The sequence below is a fragment of the Oncorhynchus gorbuscha genome, linkage group LG10 (genome assembly GCF_021184085.1).
Source record: "Oncorhynchus gorbuscha isolate QuinsamMale2020 ecotype Even-year linkage group LG10, OgorEven_v1.0, whole genome shotgun sequence".
In the NCBI taxonomy this organism is placed as follows: domain Eukaryota; kingdom Metazoa; phylum Chordata; class Actinopteri; order Salmoniformes; family Salmonidae; genus Oncorhynchus; species Oncorhynchus gorbuscha.
In genome coordinates, this window is record NC_060182.1 from 21,505,141 (window position 1) to 21,530,154 (window position 25,014).

The 25,014-nt window shown below is 45.5% G+C and overlaps 1 protein-coding gene across 5 annotated transcripts in view; it reads left to right on the top strand.

Moving 5' to 3' along the window:
* Window positions 1-25,014, top strand: part of LOC124045676 (IQ motif and SEC7 domain-containing protein 1-like) — a 285,391-nt gene that overhangs the window by 159,337 nt on the left and 101,040 nt on the right. The window contains exon 1 of one of the 5 annotated variants that reach the window (XM_046365180.1): window positions 5,002-5,400. The exons of the other annotated variants lie outside the window; for them this stretch is intronic. Within the exon in view, the coding sequence (XP_046221136.1) occupies window positions 5,366-5,400 (35 nt within the window). The 5' untranslated portion in view covers window positions 5,002-5,365. Of the gene's footprint in view, window positions 1-5,001; window positions 5,401-25,014 lie in introns of those variants that run through there. 5 annotated transcript variants of the gene reach the window in all.

The following is a 25,014-nucleotide window of genomic DNA, read 5'->3' on the forward strand; positions in this document are numbered from 1 at the left end:
ACAGCACTGTACACAAAGTAGGTAGTTTACGCAATAGGAAGGCGGAGCCGCGCACACCTACGAAGCATTCTTCAATTCATCCTCCCCTATCCCCTCTACAGGGACTATAAAATACTCCCCGTGTCTCTGACTGCCTGTCACGAGCGGATAGCTGACATTCTATATTCTAGTACAGCTGCTGTGATTCCACCCTGCTGTTGAGAATACGAATGTTTAGCTGACTCCCACAGAAAAGACGTTATCTACACTCGAGGAGAACCAACCAACCCCCCCCCCCCCCCCGCAGAGATGTGTTGTAAGAGGCCGACACTAATATCATGCATTTTGAGGTATGCTGCATTTTGAAGCTTCAATAGCAATGAGAAAATGGTTTTATGTTCTACATAACCATAAAGCATCCGTACTCGGTGGTGATAATCGAAACTATAATAATCCATTTATTAACTTATCTAATAACTCTCACCTTCTGCAACTTCACCACTGTTAAAGTAACATTTCATATTGATATACATCACAGGCGTAGCCTACATGTGGAGTTTTTCTCATGCATAACCCATACAGTTGGTTTGATGTTGCCAAACCGCATCAGGCCTGAGTTTGATGTCTAAATTAGAACTGAGTTGCATTTGGAGACATTGTAGACTGATCCAGAGTCTGTGGAACCCTCAGAAGCACCTGTCACATTGTCACATCTATCCTAATGTATTCTCACACACATGCACACACACGCTGTGGTCATTAGTATTCATAGGATGAGGACATTTCCATAATGCATTGCATAGCAGTTATTTTACCCTGAAAACAGTGCCTCCTGTCACTTTATATTGCTGGGAATTCTCATCAGTTGTAGGTACAGTCGTCACACTGGATGGATGGGTGTTGAGTCAGTCACGTTTCTTCTGGTATTGACACATGCTATACATTGTGTTGACATTTGCTAAACATTGCTAATTGGAATAATGAATAGCAATTCTTCTTATTCCTCTTCCTTGTAGTTCCTCTTAGTTGAATATCTCAGTCCATTATGGTGCAATGGGAGACATTCTATGTGCTGCTTCATTATCTTCCTTCCATGACAGAGCTTGAAAGAGCTGAATACAGACACTACAGAGAACATCTTGAAATGGGAAAGTGAAAAGAATAGGTGAGGAGAGAGGAATAGAGAAACTAAGAGGCTGTACCGATACAGAAAGGCAGGGGGACTGTACAGTAACTCTTATATCCTTTGGGATTGCATTAGAGATATGGAGGGAGGGAGAGGAGGAGCCTCTAAATTCATACTAAGAAAGACCTTTCTCTCTTCCTATTTTTCCTCATTGTTTATATGCAAACATTCAGTGCTGGACCCTGAAAGACTATATTAATAGAAGTGCTTCCACCTTTCTCTTTCTCTCCATCTCAACCACAGCAGTGGAACACAGTGGACAGGCCATGGACAGTATACCCTCTGTCCCATTGGTGGACGAGTCTCTCTCTCTGTCTGTCTGTGTGTGTGTGTGTGTGTGTGTGTGTGTGTGTGTGTGTGTGTGTGTGTGTGTGTGTGTGTGTGTGTGTGTGTGTGTGTGTGTGTGTGTGTGTGTGTGTGCGCGTGCGTGCGCGTGTGCGTGCGTGCGTGCGTGCGTGCGTGAGACACTGTAGTCTCTTCCATTATGAAAACCTGTTATTTATGCCTGATCAAAAATACTTCATTATGTTCCTGATTCCTCAGTCACTGGAATAACGTAGTCATTATGGGTTGTGACTCGAAACACCAGCAGAGAGTTTACAGTAACATGGTCAGATTCTGTTCCAAGACTTTAGCTAAGTTGTTAAAGCAAGGCTGGTGTAGTAACTGAAAACAGCCTTTCCCAGCTGCTGAACTGGGGCTAACCCTCCCCCTGCTTGGCCTTCCTATTGAGAGCTCTGTCATTTTTGGACATGGGCCCAGGTACTAGGCACACGCGTACACACACACACACACACACACACACACACACACACACACACGCGCGCGTACACACACACACACACGCGCGTACACACACACACGCACGCACGCACGCGCACACACACACACACGCGCGTACACACACGCGCACACACACACACGCGCACACACACACACACGCGCGTACACACACACGCGTGCACACACACTCGCGCACACGCACGCACGTACGTACGCACGTACGTACGTATGTACGTACGCACGCACGCACGCACGCACAGCACAGCACAGCACAGCACAGCACAGCACAGCACAGCACAGCACAGCACAGGCATCACCATTGGGGATCATAGACAGTCCCAGCCAGATGGGTTAGGGTGCGTTATAAGGAAACAAAAATAAGGGTTGTCCTCAAAAAAGCAAGGAGAGAGGGAAAGAGTGGTGTAGTAGTGAACAGTATGGGTGGAGAGAGGGGGGTGGTGTAGTAGTGAACAGTATGGGTGGAGAGAGGGGGTTGGTGTAGTAGTGAACAGTATGGGTGGAGAGAGGGGGTGGTGTAGTAGTGAACAGTATGGGTGGAGAGAGGGGGTGGTGTAGTAGTGAACAGTATGGGTGGAGAGAGGGGGTGGTGTAATAGTGAACAGTATGGGTGGAGAGAGGGGGTGGTGTTGTAGTGAACAGTATGGGTGGAGAGAGGGGGTGGTGTAGTAGTGAACAGTATGGGTGGAGAGAGGGGGTGGTGTAGTAGTGAACAGTATGGGTGGAGAGAGGGGGTGGTGTAGTAGTGAACAGTATGGGTGGAGAGAGGGGGTGGTGTAGTAGTGAACAGTATGGGTGGAGAGAGGGGGTGGTGTAATAGTGAACAGTATGGGTGGAGAGAGGGGGTGGTGTAGTAGTGAACAGTATGGGTGGAGAGAGGGGGGTGGTGTAATAGTGAACAGTATGGGTGGAGAGAGGGGGGTGGTGTAGTAGTGAACAGTATGGGTGGAGAGAGGGGGTGGTGTAGTAGTGAACAGTATGGGTGGAGAGAGGGGGTGGTGTAGTAGTGAACAGTATGGGTGGAGAGAGGGGGTGGTGTAGTAGTGAACAGTATGGGTGGAGAGAGGGGGTGGTGTAATAGTGAACAGTATGGGTGGAGAGAGGGGGGTGGTGTGTAGTGAACAGTATGGGTGGAGAGAGGGGGTGGTGTAGTAGTGAACAGTATGGGTGGAGAGAGGGGGTGGTGTAGTAGTGAACAGTATGGGTGGGAGAGAGGGGGTGGTGTAGTAGTGAACAGTATGGGTGGAGAGAGGGGGTGGTGTAGTAGTGAACAGTATGGGTGGGAGATGGAGGGGTGGTGTAGTAGTGAACAGTATGGGTGGAGAGATGGGGGTGGTGTAGTAGTGAACAGTATGGGTGGAGAGAGGGGGTGGTGTAATAGTGAACAGTATGGGTGGAGAGAGGGGGTGGTGTAGTAGTGAACAGTATGGGTGGAGAGAGGGGGTGGTGTAATAGTGAACAGTATGGGTGGAGAGAGGGGGTGGTGTAGTAGTGAACAGTATGGGTGGAGAGAGGGGGTGGTGTAGTAGTGAACAGTATGGGTGGAGAGAGGGGGTGGTGTAGTAGTGAACAGTATGGGTGGAGAGAGGGGGTGGTGTAGTAGTGAACAGTATGGGTGGAGAGGGGGGTGGTGTAGTAGTGAACAGTATGGGTGGAGAGAGGGGGTGGTGTAGTAGTGAACAGTATGGGTGGAGAGAGGGGGTGGTGTAGTAGTGAACAGTATGGGTGGAGAGAGGGGGGGTGGTGTAGTAGTGAACAGTATGGGTGGAGAGAGGGGGTGGTGTAGTAGTGAACAGTATGGGTGGAGAGAGGGGTGGTGTAGTAGTGAACAGTATGGGTGGAGGAGAGGGGGTGGTGTAGTAGTGAACAGTATGGGTGGAGAGAGGGAGGGGTTGTGTAGTAGTGAACAGTATGGGTGGAGAGAGGGAGGGGTGGTGTAGTAGTGAACAGTATGGGTGGAGAGAGGGGGTGGTGTAATAGTGAACAGTATGGGTGGAGAGAGGGGGTGGTGTAGTAGTGAACAGTATGGGTGGAGAGAGGGGGTGGTGTAGTAGTGAACAGTATGGGTGGAGGGGTGGTGTAGTAGTGAACAGTATGGGTGGAGAGAGGGGGTGGTGTAGTAGTGAACAGTATGGGTGGAGAGAGGGGGGTGGTGTAGTAGTGAACAGTATTTGTGGAGAAAGGGAGGGGTGGTGTAGTAGTGAATAGTATGGGTGGAGAGAGGGGGTGGTGTAGTAGTGAACAGTATGGGTGGAGAGAGGGGGTGGTGTAGTAGTGAACAGTATGGGTGGAGAGAGGGAGGGGTGGTGTAGTAGTGAACAGTATGGGTGGAGAAAGGGAGGGGTTGTGTAGTGGTGAACAGTATGGGTGGAGAGAGGGAGGGGTGGTGTAGTAGTGAACAGTATGGGTGGAGAAAGGGAGGGGTTGTGTAGTAGTGAACAGTATGGGTGGAGAGAGGGAGGTGGTGTAGTAGTGAACAGTATGGGTGGAGAGAGGGGGGTGGTGGTAGTGAACAGTATGGGTGGAGGAGGGGGGGTGGTGTAGTAGTGAACAGTATGGGTGGAGAAGAGGGAGGGGTGGAGTAGTGAACAGATGGGTGGAGAGAGGGGGGTGGTGTAGTAGTGAACAGTATGGGTGGAGAGAGGGGGTGGTGTAGTAGTGAACAGTATGGGTGGTTTAGTAGTGAACAGTATGGGTGGAGAGGGGGGGTGGTGTAATAGTGAACAGTATGGGTGGAGAGAGGGGAGGGGTGGTTTAGTAGTGAACAGTATGGGTGGAGAGAGGGAGGGGTGGTGTAGTAGTGAACAGTATGGGTGGAGAGAGGGAGGGGTGGTTTAGTAGTGAACAGTATGGGTGGAGAGAGGGAGGGGTGGTGTTGTAGTGAACAGTATGGGTGGAGAGAGGGAGGGGTGGTGTAGTAGTGAACAGTATGGGTGGAGAGAGGGAGGGGTGGTTTAGTAGTGAACAGTATGGGTGGAGAGAGGGAGGGGTGGTGTTGTAGTGAACAGTATGGGTCGAGAGCCTTTGTTACGAGGAGCCTAGACATACTGAACTGAGCCTTTACCTTTCTTGGTCATCAGGATAACTTGCTAGTCTAGCAATTTTCTGAGTGTGGACGCAGGCAGGATAAACTGGGACAGGGAACTTCTAAACGGCACAGCTGAGAGAACTGGAGCTGGAAGAACATGAATTCTCTGTGTTTTTCTTTGGACAGTGAAGGATGTGGGCTGTCATTTGTGCTCTAGAACAGGGTGTCTCTCCACTGGCTGCTATAGGAGGAATTGCCACAGTTTGGTGCGTTTGGGACATTTTGAGACTTCCTTCCTGCGTGTGCCATGCTGCACATGTTTTCCCTGCGTGTCTGGTGTCTGCAGTGAGGTCACTGCCGCGTGGAATGTGATGTGGAAGTACTGCATTTCAAGCCGAACAATAAGGTAGGAAATCATCTGTCATGACTGTTCCCAGACAGCGAGGAGCCCCAGAGTCTGCTCCTCATGTCTCTTCCATTTCTTTAGAAACTGCCTAGAAAATATTTGACCAGTTTATAAAAGATACAGCCCATACGGTCTATAAAAGTGGTTTCCTGGAGACATGTTAGATGTTCAACACTCTGGAAACAGATCATCATTTTCGTCAGTGTTAAATCCACACATACGGTAGGAGTGGCACTGATGCAAAGTTTCCTCAATATGACAGTACACACAGTACACACAGTACACACAGTACACACCCAACACAGTACACACACACAGTACACACCCAACACAGTACACACAGTACACAGTACACACAGTACACACAGTACACACCCAACACAGTACACACCCAACACAGTACACACAGTACACACCCAACACAGTACACACAGTACACACCCAACACAGTACACACAGTACACACAGTACACACCCAACACAGTACACACCCAACACAGTACACACAGTACACACAGTACACACAGTACACACCCAACACAGTACACACAGTACACACCCAACACAGTACACACCCAACACAGTACACACAGTACACACCCAACACAGTACACACCCAACACAGTACACACAGTACACACAGTACACACCCAACACAGTACACACAGTACACAGTACACACAGTACACACCCAACACAGTACACACACACCCAACACAGTACACACAACACAGTACACACAGTACACACCCAACACAGTACACACAGTACACACCCAACACAGTACACACAGTACACACAACACAGTACACACAGTACACACAGTACACACCCAACACAGTACACACAACACAACACAGTACACACAGTACACACCCAACACAGTACACACCCAACACAGTACACACAGTACACACAGTACACACCCAACACAGTACACACCCAACACAGTACACACAGTACACACAGTACACACAGTACACACCCAACACAGTACACACAGTACACACCCAACACAGTACACACAGTACACACAGTACACACAGTACACACAGTACACACCCAACACAGTACACACAGTACACACCCAACACACAGTACACACCCAACACAGTACACACAGTACACACCCAACACAGTACACACAGTACACACCCAACACAGTACACACAGTACACACAACACAGTACACACAGTACACACAGTACACACAGTACACACCCAACACAGTACACACAGTACACACCCAACACAGTACACACCCAACACACACAGTACACACCCAACACAGTACACACACACACAACACAGTACACACAGTACAGTACACACAGTACACACCCAACACAGTACACACAGTACACACCCAACACAGTACACACAGTACACACCCAACACAGTACACACAGTACACACCCAACACAGTACACACAGTACACACCCAACACAGTACACACAGTACACACCCAACACAGTACACACAGTACACACCCAACACAGTACACACAGTACACACCCAACACAGTACACACAGTACACACCCAACACAGTACACACAGTACACACCCAACACAGTACACACAGTACACACCCAACACAGTACACACAGTACACACCCAACACAGTACACACAGTACACACCCAACACAGTACACACAGTACACACCCAACACAGTACACACAGTACACACCCAACACAGTACACACAGTACACACCCAACACACCACACCCAACACAGTACACACCCAACACACACCCAACACAGTACACACAGTACACACCCAACACAGTACACACAGTACACACCCAACACAGTACACACCCAACACAGTACACACAGTACACACCCAACACAGTACACACAGTACACACCCAACACAGTACACACAGTACACACCCAACACAGTACACACAGTACACACCCAACACAGTACACACAGTACACACCCAACACAGTACACACAGTACACACCCAACACAGTACACACCCAACACAGTACACACAGTACACACCCAACACAGTACACACAGTACACACCCAACACAGTACACACAGTACACACCCAACACAGTACACACCCAACACAGTACACACCCAACACAGTACACACAGTACACACCCAACACAGTACACACAGTACACACCCAACACAGTACACACAGTACACACCCAACACAGTACACACAGTACACACCCAACACAGTACACACCCAACACAGTACACACCCAACACAGTACACACAGTACACACCCAACACAGTACACCCAACACAGTACACAGTACACACCCAACACAGTACACACCCAACACAGTACACACAGTACACACCACACACAGTACACACCCAACACAGTACACACAGTACACACCCAACACAGTACACACCCAACACAGTACACACCCAACACAGTACACACCCAACACAGTACACACAGTACACACCCAACACAGTACACACAGTACACACCCAACACAGTACACACAGTACACACCCAACACAGTACACACAGTACACACCCAACACAGTACACACAGTACACACCCAACACAGTACACACAGTACACACCCAACACACACAACACAGTACACACAGTACACACCCAACACAGTACACACAGTACACACCCAACACAGTACACACAGTACACACCCAACACAGTACACACAGTACACACCCAACACAGTACACACAGTACACACAGTACACACCCAACACAGTACACACAGTACACACCCAACACAGTACACACAGTACACACCCAACACAGTACACACCCAACACAGTACACACACAACACAGTACACACAGTACACACCCAACACAGTACACACAGTACACACCCAACACAGTACACACAGTACACACCCAACACAGTACACACAGTACACACCCAACACAGTACACACAGTACACACCCAACACAGTACACACAGTACACACCCAACACAGTACACACAGTACACACAACACCAACACAGTACACACAACACAGTACACACAGTACACACCCAACACAGTACACACAGTACACACCCAACACAGTACACACAGTACACACCCAACACAGTACACACAGTACACACCCAACACAGTACACACAGTACACACCCAACACAGTACACACAGTACACACCAACACAACACAGTACACACCCAACACAGTACACACAGTACACACCCAACACAGTACACACAGTACACACCCAACACAGTACACAACACAGTACACACCCAACACAGTACACACAGTACACACAACACAACACAGTACACACCCAACACAGTACACACCCAACACAGTACACACAGTACACACCCAACACAGTACACACAGTACACACCCAACACAGTACACACAGTACACACCCAACACCCACACACAGTACACACCCAACACAGTACACACAGTACACACCCAACACAGTACACACAGTACACACCCAACACAGTACACACAGTACACACCCAACACAGTACACACCCAACACAGTACACACAGTACACACCCAACACAGTACACACAGTACACACAGTACACACCCAACACAGTACACACAGTACACACAGTACACACCCAACACAGTACACACAGTACACACCCAACACAGTACACACAGTACACACCCAACACAGTACACACAGTACACACACACACAGTACACACCCAACACAGTACACACAGTACACACCCAACACAGTACACACAGTACACCCAACACAGTACACACAGTACACACCCAACACAGTACACACAGTACACACCCAACACAGTACACACAGTACACACAGTACACAGTACACACAGTACACACCCAACACAGTACACACAGTACACACCCAACACAGTACACACAGTACACACCCAACACAGTACACACAGTACACACCCAACACAGTACACACAGTACACACCCAACACAGTACACACAGTACACACCCAACACAGTACACACAGTACACACCCAACACAGTACACACAGTACACACCCAACACAGTACACACAGTACACACCCAACACAGTACACACAGTACACACAGTACACACAGTACACACCCAACACAGTACACACAGTACACACCCAACACAGTACACACAGTACACACCCAACACAGTACACACAGTACACACAGTACACAGTACACACAGTACACACCCAACACAGTACACACAGTACACACAACACAACACAGTACACACCCAACACAGTACACACAGTACACACACAGTACACACAGTACACACCCAACACAGTACACACAGTACACACCCAACACAGTACACACCCAAACACAGTACACACACACACACAGTACACACAGTACACACAACACAGTACACACAGTACACACCCAACACAGTACACCCAACACAGTACACACAGTACACAACACAGTACACACAGTACACACAACACAGTACACACAGTACACACCCAACACAGTACACACAGTACACACACACAGTACACACCCAACACAGTACACACACACAGTACACACAACACAGTACACACAGTACACACACACAGTACACACAACACAGTACACACAGTACACACCCAACACAGTACACACAGTACACACCCAACACAGTACACACAGTACACACCCAACACAGTACACACAGTACACACAGCACACAGTACACACCCAACACAGTACACACAGTACACACACACAGTACACACAGTACACACCCAACACAGTACACACAGTACACACAGTACACACCCAACACAGTACACACAGTACACACCCAACACAGTACACAGTACACACCCAACACAGTACACACAGTACACACCCAACACAGTACACACAGTACACACCCAACACAGTACACACAGTACACACCCAACACAGTACACACAGTACACACCCAACACAGTACACACAGTACACACACAGTACACACAACCAACACAGTACACACAGTACACACACCAACACAGTACACAACACAACACAGTACACACCCAACACAGTACACACAGTACACACCCAACACAGTACACACAGTACACACCCAACACAGTACACACCCAACACAGTACACACAGTACACACCCAACACAGTACACACAGTACACACCCAACACAGTAAACACAGTACACACCCAACACAGTACACACAGTACACACCCAACACAATCATTTGGAAAATGAAGATAAAAGCTTTGAAGCAATGCTCAGGTCAGTCTTCTGGAGTACAATGGAATACAGAGGACATTTTCTTAAAAGATGCAAATCTCATCTTGAATGAACCCATATGTTCCCAGAGCAAAGTGTTAGATGAACATTATCTGTGTCAAAATGAAACCATTTTCTATGTTATTTTTAAAAGGCTGGTGTTGTGTGATTGGCTTGTTCGGTTTACTTCTGCCTTTCTATGCTCCTTTCGGTGTTTTGCGGAGTCATATCCAGTTTCTGAACCCTGTTGGGCTAATTTAAATAAACGGTTATCTCACAAGGCATGTACTGACCCAGGAGGAACATTCCTGTCTCGTCAGAACACACTGTGCCTCTGAAACACATTCATTTTGACCTGCTGTCTCATTGTTTTCTCAACATGGAAGTTTCTCCAACCTCTTCAGATAACATCTCGGAGACAGTCAAGCTTTCACATGTGTTTTGTTCAAGTGAAGTTTGTCTCTGGCGGGAACAGAAGGTTGTTTTGCAAGAAAGGCCAGCTAGACTGTCTGATCTGATTCTGGTCAGTGTTAAAGTAAGGATAAAATATATATATATATATATATATATATATATTTTTTATTATTTTTTTTTTACCTGTATTTAACTAGGCAAGTAAGTTAAGAATTTTTTATTTATTTTCAATGATGGCCTAGGAACAGCAGAACGACAGATTTGTACCTTGTCAGTTCGGGGTTTTGAACTTGCAACCTTCCGGTTACTAGTCCAACACTCTGTTCAATACATTGGTTATAATGACACAGTAGAAGACTGGCAACCTGATCTGACCATAGTTCCATGGCAGCGAGTGGAGCACAGCACAGCAACCATTATTTATTTACTGTCTGTGTGTCTGGATGGCGTCTCTGGGCCCCTGAACACTTTTGCACCTTGTCTCCAATCCATGGGGAACAACAGGGATGAGGCTAACCTCACTGTTGGGTATCATCTGAATAGTAAAGGAAACTGAAGTCTACTGGATTCACACACTTCCTCAATCTCTAACTGTGTCTATCAATGTGTCCATGCCAACGTCTGTATCTTCCACTGTATCGACATTGTGGTGGAATATGCTGAAACTGGGGTTGTTGTGAGGCGAACGGTGACGCAACCCTGCCTCATGATCAGCAGCTGACTCCATGAGGAACAAACAGACCAACCCAGCCCCATGGGAAGTAGGCTACAGTACAGCATGTGGACCTGGTCTGAAGCTGTTCTGACTTAATCTGGACACCTTGACAAACAGCAGTGTCTTGACCTTCATCAGGACCGAGAGGGGGGAGACATAGGACGTTGGCTGCCTGTGTTGGTACACTGGGTTTATGACGAGAGATCTTTTCTAGGCAGAGAGGAGACCGATGTGTGTAATGGAAAAGCTGCAACCAGCCAGTTGGATAAGTAGTTCCACTGTGGTGAGTTAAAGTTGTGGTATGGAACAGCTTATACACGCAGTTGTTGCCATTTGAAGTGTGTCTGTTTTCCAGCTAAAACTATTGAACAATTTTCAATTTTTTGTTTGGATTGATCATGCTGATAGTAGTGACTCATTCCAACATAAGTTCAAAACACTGGTCAAAACATTGGTCAAAACATTGGTCTGACACACACACACACACACACACACACACACACACACACACACACACACACACACACACACACACACACACACACACACACACACACACACACACACACACACACACACACACACACACACACACACACACACACACACACACACACACACACACACACACACACACACACACACAATTGCGTCAAGCCCGGATTCACAAGTTTACAGTTGATTCAGCATGTTTCCTCACACCTGTGTTCATGGTTGATTTTTGCACCCAAGTGAACATATCCAATCGAGAATTTGTGTGACTCCTGTAACTCCCTCTACTGTTGAGTATTGTAGCATTATAGAACTACGATTGTATTTTGTTTGGTGGGATATTGATGATAACACAGACCTCGGCATTATTCCAGTAGAATTGACCTCAGTATTTTCCACCTACAGCATCTTAAGCTCTCTGTGTGTACACAGTTCTTCAGATCTATTGAATGTTGGATTGAAAGTGTCCACTTCTCTGAATAATTGAAACCAGAGGGGAGACTGCACCGTGAACACTGAATACATCAAGCCCTTTCTGTGATTGCCCAACGTGACATCTTAGTGTGATCCGTGTGTACTGCAGTTGGACATCTATTGTGATCCAGTTTTGAGGTTATCCTGTGACAAGCATATGTGGAATACAGACAGATGAAACATTAAGGCCTACCTTCCTCTCTAACAATGTTGCAAATAATTACCTTGAATAAACTGACATACACAAGACATTCCAACTCATTTTGAAAGAGTTCTAAGGTCAAGGATAATATAACAGTAATATACCACCTTCCATTACCGTGTTGTTTGTGAGACCAAGTTCTACATTAGTGGCTGATGTACTTACTGTTGTAATATCTATTCATTTCACAGTTATGCCACATTTCTGCTGCTAAACATTTCAACTTCAACATGCAGCTTTGAAGTGCAAATGAGGCTGTTGGCAGTCTGGTTTATTTACTTGTGAAGCTCATAGCGACAGGTAGCCTACCGCAGTGTTTCTCAACTCCAGTCCTCCAGTATCTCCAACAGTACACATTTGAGTTGTAGCCCCTGACAACCTGTCAACTAATCATCAAGCCCTCATTGAGTCAGGTGAGTTTGTCCAGGGACACAACAAATATGTGTACTGTTGGGGATACTGGAGGACTGGAGTTGAGAAACACTGCGCTAGCGGTTAAGAGTGTTGGGCCAGTAACCGAAAGGTCGCTGATTCGAATCCCCGAGCCGACTAGGTGAACATTCTGTCGATGAGCCCTTGAGCAAGGCACTTAACCATAATTGCTCCTGTAAGTCGCTGTGGATAAGAGCCTCTGCTTAATGACTAAATGTACATGTTAATGACGTACAGACTCCTGAGTCCTGATACATTCATTGGGTTTAGATCATCTGGTAGGTACACTACATCATATGTGTTTTTTGCTATGGCAGTGAAGCTACTCTCTTTCACACGATCCCAGTTCTTTCACTTTCTGTTGCAGCATTGTATTCTAGTGTTTGTGAGCAGAATACACTGAAATGCAGAGTCCCTTGACTCTGGTATATACTTCCATTTTACATGATCAGTGTGTAGGGGCTATGTAGCTGTGACTGCTCTTGTCTCAAACGCATATGCTGCCCACATCTCTTCTTCTGCATCGTTCTCTAGCAGCTCTTGTCCTCTCTTACCCTCTCTTACTTTTGATGACATTCCTTTGCATCTCATTTCTTTGGGTGCCTGAGGGGAGCGTGCTGCACTAACTTATGTAATGGTGAGAGAGGAGTGAAGGGGTGGGGTGGGGATGAGAGGAGAAGAGGAGTGATGAGCTCATGTTGCTGCACTGCAGCTCTCATGTACAACACACACACACTCTGCACCATATGGTTTATATTCCACACACACACACACTCTGTACCATATGGTTTATATTCCACACACACACTCTCTCTGTACCGTATGGTTTGTATTCCACACACACACTCTGCACCATATGGTTTATATTCCACATTCACACACACACTCTGCACCGTATGGTTTGTATTCCACACACACACACACTCTCTCTCTGTACCGTATGGTTTGTATTCCACACACACTCTCTCTCTGTACCGTATGGTTTATATTCCACACACACACACTCACTCTTTCTGCACCATATTGTTTATATTCCACACACACACACTCTCTCTTTGTACCATATGGTTTATATTCCACACACACACACTCACTCTCTCTGTACCGTATGGTTTATATTCTACACACACACACTCTCCCTGTACCGTATGGTTTGTATTCCACACACACACTCTGCACCATATGGTTTATATTCCACATTCACACACACACTCTGCACCGTATGGTTTGTACTCCACACACACACACTCTCTCTCTCAGTACCATATGGTTTATATTCCACACACACACACACTCTCTCTCTGTACCATATGGTTTATATTCCACACACACACACTCACTCTTTCTGCACCATATGGTTTATATTCCACACACACATACACACTCTTTCTGCACCATATGGTTTATATTCCACACACACACACTCTCTCTCTGTACCGTATGGTTTATATTCCACACACACACTCTCTCTCTGTACCGTATGGTTTATATTCCACACACACATACACACTCTTTCTGCACCATATGGTTTATATTCCACACACACACACTCTCTCTTTTCTGTATGGTTTGTATTCCACACACACACTCTGCACCATATGGTTTATATTCCACACACACACACTCTCTCTGTACCGTATGGTTTGTATTCCACACACACACTCTACACCATATGGTTTGTATTCCACACACACACACACACTCTGCACCATGTGGTTTATATTCCACATACACACACACACACTCTCTCTTTCTGCACCATATGGTTTATATTCCACACACACACTCTCTCTGTACCGTATGGTTTGTATTCCACACACACACTCTGCACCATATGGTTTATATTCCACACACACACACACTCTTTCTGCACCATATGGTTTATATTCCACACACACACTCTGCACCATATGGTTTATATTCCACACACACACACACACACACTCTTTCTGCACCATATGGTTTATATTCCACACACACACTCTCTCTGTACCGTATGGTTTGTATTCCACACACACACTCTGCACCATATGGTTTATATTCCACACACACACACACACACTCTTTCTGCACCATATGGTTTATATTCCACACACACTCTCTCTGTACCGTATGGTTTGTATTCCACACACACACTCTGCACCATATGGTTTATATTCCACATTCACACACACACTCTGCACCATATGGTTTGTATTCCACACACACACACACTCTCTCTCTGTACCGTATGGTTTATATTCCACACACACACACTCTCTCTTTGTACCGTATGGTTTATATTCCACACACACACACTCTCTCTGTACCGTATGGTTTGTATTCCACACACACACACTCTGCACCATATGGTTTATATTCCACATTCACACACACACTCTGCACCGTATGGTTTGTACTCCACACACACACACACTCTCTCTCTGTACCGTATGGTTTGTATTCCACACACACACACACACTCTCTCTCTGTACCGTATGGTTTATATTCCACACACACACACTCACTCTTTCTGCACCATATTGTTTATATTCCACACACACACACTCTCTCTGTACCGTATGGTTTGTATTCCACACACACACTCTGCACCATATGGTTTATATTCCACATTCACACCCACACTCTGCACCGTATGGTTTGTACTCCACACACACACACACTCTCTCTCTGTACCGTATGGTTTATATTCCACACACACACACTCTCTCTCTGTACCGTATGGTTTATATTCCACACACACACACTGTCTTTCTGCACCATATGGTTTATATTCCACACACACACACTCTCTCTTTTCTGTATGGTTTGTATTCCACACACACACTCTACACCATATGGTTTGTATTCCACACACACACACACACACTCTCTCTTTCTGCACCATATGGTTTATATTCCACACACACACTCTCTCTGCACCATATGGTTTATATTCCACACACACACTCTCTCTGTACCGTATGGTTTGTATTCCACACACACACTCTGCACCATATGGTTTATATTCCACACACACACACACTCTGCACCATATGGTTTATATTCCACATACACACACACTCTCTGCACCGTATGGTTTATGTTCCACACACACACTCTGCACCATATGGTTTATATTCCACACACACACACACACTCTGCACCATATGGTTTATATTCCACACACACACTCTCTCTGTACCGTATGGTTTGTATTCCACACACACACTCTGTACCGTATGGTTTATATTCCACACTCACACACTCTCTCTCTGTATCGTATGGTTTATATTCCACACACACACACTCTCTCTGCACCGTATGGTTTATATTCCACACACACACACTCTCTCTGTACCGTATGGTTTATATTCCACACACACACACTCTCTCTCTGTACCGTATGATTTATGTTCCACACACACATACACACACACACACACACACTCTTTCTGCACCATATTGTTTATATTCCACACACACACACTCTCTCTGTACCGTATGGTTTATATTCCACACACACACTCTCTCTGTACCGTATGGTTTATATTCCACACACACACTCTCTCTGTACCGTATGGTTTATATTCCACACACACACACTCTCTCTCTGTACCGTATGATTTATGTTCCACACACACATACACACACACACACACACACTCTTTCTGCACCATATTGTTTATATTCCACACACACACACTCTCTCTGTACCGTATGGTTTATATTCCACACACACACTCTCTCTGCACCGTATGATTTATGTTCCACACACACACACACACACACACACACACACACACACACACACACACACACACACACACACACACACACACACACACACACACACTCACACACTCACACACACACTCTCTGTACCGTATGATTTATGTTCCACACACACATACACACACACACACACTCTTTCTGCACCATATTGTTTATATTCCACACACACACACTCTCTCTGTACCGTATGGTTTATATTCCACACACACACTCTCTCTGTACCGTATGGTTTATATTCCACACACACACTCTCTCTGTACCGTATGGTTTATATTCCACACACACACACTCTTTCTGCACCGTATGGTTTATATTCCACACACACACACACACTCTCTCTGCACCATATGGTTTATATTCCACACACACACACACACACACACACACACACACACACACACACACACACACACACACACACACACACACACACACACACACACACACACACACACACACACACACACACACACTCTCTGTACCATATGGTTTATATTCCACACACACTCTCTCTGTACCATATGATTTATATTCCAAACACACACTCTCTCTGTACCGTATGGTTTATATTCCACACACACACACACTCTTTCTGCACCGTATGGTTTATATTCCACAAACACACACACACTCGCTCTGCACCGTATGATTTATATTCCACACACACACACTCTCTCTGTACCATATGGTTTATATTCCACACACACACACTCTCTCTGTACCATATGGTTTATATTCCACACACACTCGCTCTGCACCGTATGATTTATATTCCACACACACTCTCTCTGTACCATATGGTTTATATTCCACACACACACACTCTCTCTGTACCATATGGTTTATATTCCACACACACACACACTCGCTCTGCACCGTATGATTTATATTCCACACACACACACTCTCTCTGTACCATATGGTTTATATTCCACACACACACACACTCGCTCTGCACCGTATGATTTATATTCCACACACACACACTCTCTCTGTACCATATGGTTTATATTCCACACACACACTCTCTCTGCACCATATGGTTTATATTCCACACACACACACACACTCTTTCTGCACCATATGATTTATATTCCACACACACACACACTCGCTCTGCACCGTATGATTTATATTCCACACACACACACACACTCTTTCTGCACCATATGGTTTATATTCCACACACACACACACACTCTTTCTGCACCATATGGTTTATATTCCACACACACACACACACTCTTTCTGCACCATATGGTTTATATTCCACACACACACACACACTCTTTCTGCACCATATGGTTTATATTCCACACACACACACACACTCTCTCTGCACCATATGGTTTATATTCCACACACACACACTCTCTCTGTACCATATGGTTTATATTCCACACACACACTCTCTCTGCACCATATGGTTTATATTCCACACACACACACACACTCTTTCTGCACCATATGGTTTATATTCCACACACACACACACACACTCTCTCTGCACCGTATGATTTATATTCCACACACACTCTGCACCGTATGGTTTATATTCCACCAACACACACACTCTCTCTCTGCACCATATGGTTTATATTCCACACACACTCTCTCTCTGCACCGTATGGTTTATATTCCACACACACACACACACTCTTTCTGCACCATATGGTTTATATTCCACACACACACACTCTCTCTGCACCATATGGTTTATATTCCACACACACACACACACTCTTTCTGCACCATATGGTTTATATTCCACACACACACACACACACTCTCTCTGCACCGTATGATTTATATTCCACACACACTCTGCACCGTATGGTTTATATTCCACCAACACACACACACACACTCTCTCTCTGCACCGTATGGTTTATATTCCACACACACACACACACACTCTCTCTCTGCACCGTATGGTTTATATTCCACACACACACTCTGCACCATATGGTTTATATCTCCCCCCCACACACACACACACACACACACACACACACACACACACACACACACACACACACACACACACACACACACACACTCTGTACCATATGGTTTATATTCCACACACACTCTTTCTGCACCGTATGGTTTATATTCACACACACACACACACACACACACACACACACACACACACACACACACACACACACACACACACACACACACACACACACACACACACACACACTCTGTACCATATGGTTTATATTCCACACACACTCTTTCTGCACCGTATGATTTATGTTCCACACACACACACACACACACACACACACACACACACACACACACACACACACACACACACACACACACACACACACACACACACACACACACACACACACACACACACACACACACACACACACTCTCTGTACCATATGGTTTATATTCCACACACACTCTCTCTGTACCATATGATTTATATTCCACACACACACACTCTCTCTGTACCGTATGGTTTATATTCCACACACACACACACTCTCTCTGTACCATATGGTTTATATTCCACACACACTCGCTCTGCACCGTATGATTTATATTCCACACACACACACTCTCTCTGCACCGTATGGTTTATATTCCACACACACACACACACACACACTCGCTCTGCACCGTATGATTTATATTCCACACACACACACTCTCTCTGCACCGTATGATTTATATTCCACACACACTCTGCACCGTATGGTTTATATTCCACCAACACACACACACACACTCTCTCTGCACCGTATGGTTTATATTCACACACACACACACACACTCTCTCTCTGCACCGTATGGTTTATATTCCACACACACACTCTGCACCATATGGTTTATATCTCCCCCCACACACACACACACACACACACACACACACACACACACACACACACACACACACACACACACACACACACACACACACACACTCTGTACCATATGGTTTATATTCCACACACACTCTTTCTGCACCGTATGGTTTATATTCCACACACACCACACACACACACACACACACACACACACACACACACACACACACACACACACACACACACACACACACACACACACACACACACACACACACACACACACACACACACACACACACACACACACACACACTCTCTGTACCATATGGTTTATATTCCACACACACTCTTTCTGCACCGTATGATTTATGTTCCACACACACACACACACACACACACACACACACACACACACACACACACACACACACACACACACACACACACACACACACACACACACACTCTCTGTACCATATGGTTTATATTCCACACACACTCTCTCTGTACCATATGATTTATATTCCACACACACACACTCTCTCTGTACCGTATGGTTTATATTCACACACACACACTCTCTCTGTACCATATGGTTTATATTCCACACACACTCGCTCTGCACCGTATGATTTATATTCCACACACACACACTCTCTCTGCACCGTATGGTTTATATTCCACACACACACACACACACACACTCGCTCTGCACCGTATGATTTATATTCCACACACACACATTCTGCACCGTATGATTTATACACACACTCTGCACCGTATGGTTTATATTCCACCAACACACACACACACTCTCTCTGCACCGTATGGTTTATATTCACACACACACACTCTCTCTGCACCATATGATTTATATTCCACACACACACACTCTCTCTGTACCATATGGTTTATATTCCACACACACACACACACACTCTCTCTCTGCACCGTATGGTTTATATTCCACACACACACTCTGCACCATATGGTTTATATCTCCCCCCCACACACACACACACACACACACACACACACACACACACACACACACACACACACACACACACACACACACACACACACACACACACACACACACACACTCTGTACCATATGGTTTATATTCCACACACACTCTTTCTGCACCGTATGGTTTATATTCCACACACACACACTCTCTCTGCACCGTATGATTTATGTTCCACACACACACACTCTCTGTACCATATGGTTTATATTCCACACACACTCTCTCTGTACCATATGATTTATATTCCACACACACACACTCTCTGTACCGTATGGTTTATATTCCACACACACACACACACTCTCTCTGTACCATATGGTTTATATTCCACACACATCGCTCTGCACCGTATGATTTATATTCCACACACACACACTCTCTCTGCACCGTATGGTTTATATTCACACACACACACACACACTCGCTCTGCACCGTATGATTTATATTCCACACACACACACTCTCTCTGCACCGTATGATTTATATTCCACACACACTCTGCACCGTATGGTTTATATTCCACCAACACACACACACACACTCTCTCTCTGCACCGTATGGTTTATATTCCACACACACACACTCTCTCTGCACCGTATGATTTATATTCCACACACACACACTCTCTGCACCTGATTTATATTCCACACACACACTCTGCACCATATGGTTTATATCCCCCCCCCCCCACACACACACACACACACATACACACACACACACACACACACACACTGTACCATATGGTTTATATTCCACACACACTCTGCACCGTATGGTTTATATTCCACCAACACACACACACACACTCTCTCTCTGCACCGTATGGTTTATATTCCACACACACACACTCTCTGCACCGTATGATTTATATTCCACACACACACACTCTTTCTGCACCGTATGGTTTATATTCCACACACACACACACACACACACACACACACACACACACACACACACACACACACACACACACACACACACACACACACACACACACACACACACACACACACACACACTCTCTGTACCATATGGTTTATATTCCACACACACTCTTTCTGCACCGTATGATTTATGTTCCACACACACACACACACACACACACACACACACACACACACACACACACACACACACACACACACACACACACACACACACACACACACACACACACACACACACACACACACACACTCTCTGTACCATATGGTTTATATTCCACACACACTCTCTCTGTACCATATGATTTATATTCCACACACACACACTCTCTCTGTACCGTATGGTTTATATTCCACACACACACACACACTCTCTCTGTACCATATGGTTTATATTCCACACACACTCGCTCTGCACCGTATGATTTATATTCCACACACACACACTCTCTCTGCACCATATGGTTTATATTCCACACACACACACACACACACACTCGCTCTGCACCGTATGATTTATATTCCACACACACACACTCTCTCTGCACCGTATGATTTATATTCCACACACACTCTGCACCGTATGGTTTATATTCCACCAACACACACACACACTCTCTCTCTGCACCGTATGGTTTATATTCCACACACACACACTCTCTCTGCACCATATGATTTATATTCCACACACACACACTCTCTCTGTACCATATGGTTTATATTCCACACACACACACACACACTCTCTCTCTGCACCGTATGGTTTATATTCCACACACACACTCTGCACCATATGGTTTATATCTCCCCCCCCACACACACACACACACACACACACACACACACACACACACACACACACACACACACTCTGTACCATATGGTTTATATTCCACACACACTCTTTCTGCACCGTATGGTTTATATTCCACACACACACACTCTCTCTGCACCGTATGATTTATGTTCCACACACACACACACACACACACACACACACACACACACACACACACACACACACACACACACACACACACACACACACACACACACACACACACACACACACACTCTCTGTACCATATGGTTTATATTCCACACACACTCTCTCTGTACCATATGATTTATATTCCACACACACACACTCTCTCTGTACCGTATGGTTTATATTCCACACACACACACACACATACACACACACACACACACACACACTGTACCATATGGTTTATATTCCACACACACTCTCTCTGCACCGTATGATTTATGTTACACACACACACACACACACACACACACACACACACACACTCTCTCTGTACCGTATGGTTTATATTCCACACACACACACTCTGCACCATATGGTTTATATTCCACACACTCTGCACCATATGGTTTGTATTCCACACACACACTCTGCACCATATGGTTTATATTCCACACACACACACTCTCTCTGTACCGTATGGTTTATATTCCACACACACACACACACACACACAAAACACACACACACACACACACACACACACACACACACACACACACACACACACACACACACACACACACACACACACACACACACACACACACACACACACACACACACACACACACTCACTCACTCTCTGTACCATATGGTTTATATTCCACACACACACACTCTCTCTCTGTACTGTATGGTTTATATTCCACACACACACACACACACACACACACACACACACACACATGCACACGCACACGCACACACACACACACACTCTCTGTACCATATGGTTTATATACCACACACACTCTCTCTGTACCATATGATTTATATTCCACACACACACACACTCTTTCTGCACCGTATGGTTTATATTCCACACACACACACACGCACACGCACACGCACACACACACACACACACACTCTCTGTACCATATGGTTTATATACCACACACACTCTCTCTGTACCATATGATTTATATTCCACACACACACACACTCTTTCTGCACCGTATGGTTTATATTCCACACACACACACACACACGCACACGCACACGCACACACACACACACACACACTCTCTGTACCATATGGTTTATATACCACACACACTCTCTCTGTACCATATGATTTATATTCCACACACACACACACTCTTTCTGCACCGTATGGTTTATATTCCACACACACACACACACGCACACGCACACGCACACACACACACACACTCTCTGTACCATATGGTTTATATACCACACACACTCTCTCTGTACCATATGATTTATATTCCACACACACACACACTCTTTCTGCACCGTATGATTTATATTACACACACACACACACACGCACACGCACACGCACACGCACACACACACACACACACACTCTCTGTACCATATGGTTTATATACCACACACACTCTCTCTGTACCATATGATTTATATTCCACACACACACACTCTCTTTCTGCACCGTATGATTTATATTCCACACACACACACTCTTTCTGCACCGTATGGTTTATATTCCACACACACACACTCTTTCTGCACCGTATGGTTTATATTCCACACACACACACACAATCGCTCTGCACCGTATGATTTATATTCCACACACACACACTCTCTCTGTACCATATGGTTTATATTCCACACACACACACACTCCCTCTGTACTGTATGGTTTGTATTCCACACACACACACTCTGCACCATATGGTTTGTATTCCACACACACACACTCTTTCTGCACCGTATGGTTTATATTCCACACACACACACTCTCTCTGTACCATATGGTTTATATTCCACACACACACACACTCTCTCTGTACTGTATGGTTTGTATTCCACACACACACTCTGCACCATATGGTTTGTATTCCACACACACACACTCTTTCTGCACCGTATGGTTTATATTCCACACACACACACTCTCTCTGTACCATATGGTTTATATTCCACACACACACACTCTCTCTGTACCATATGGTTTATATTCCACACACACACACACTCTCTCTGTACCATATGGTTTATATTCCACACACACACACACTCTTTCTGCACCGTATGATTTATATT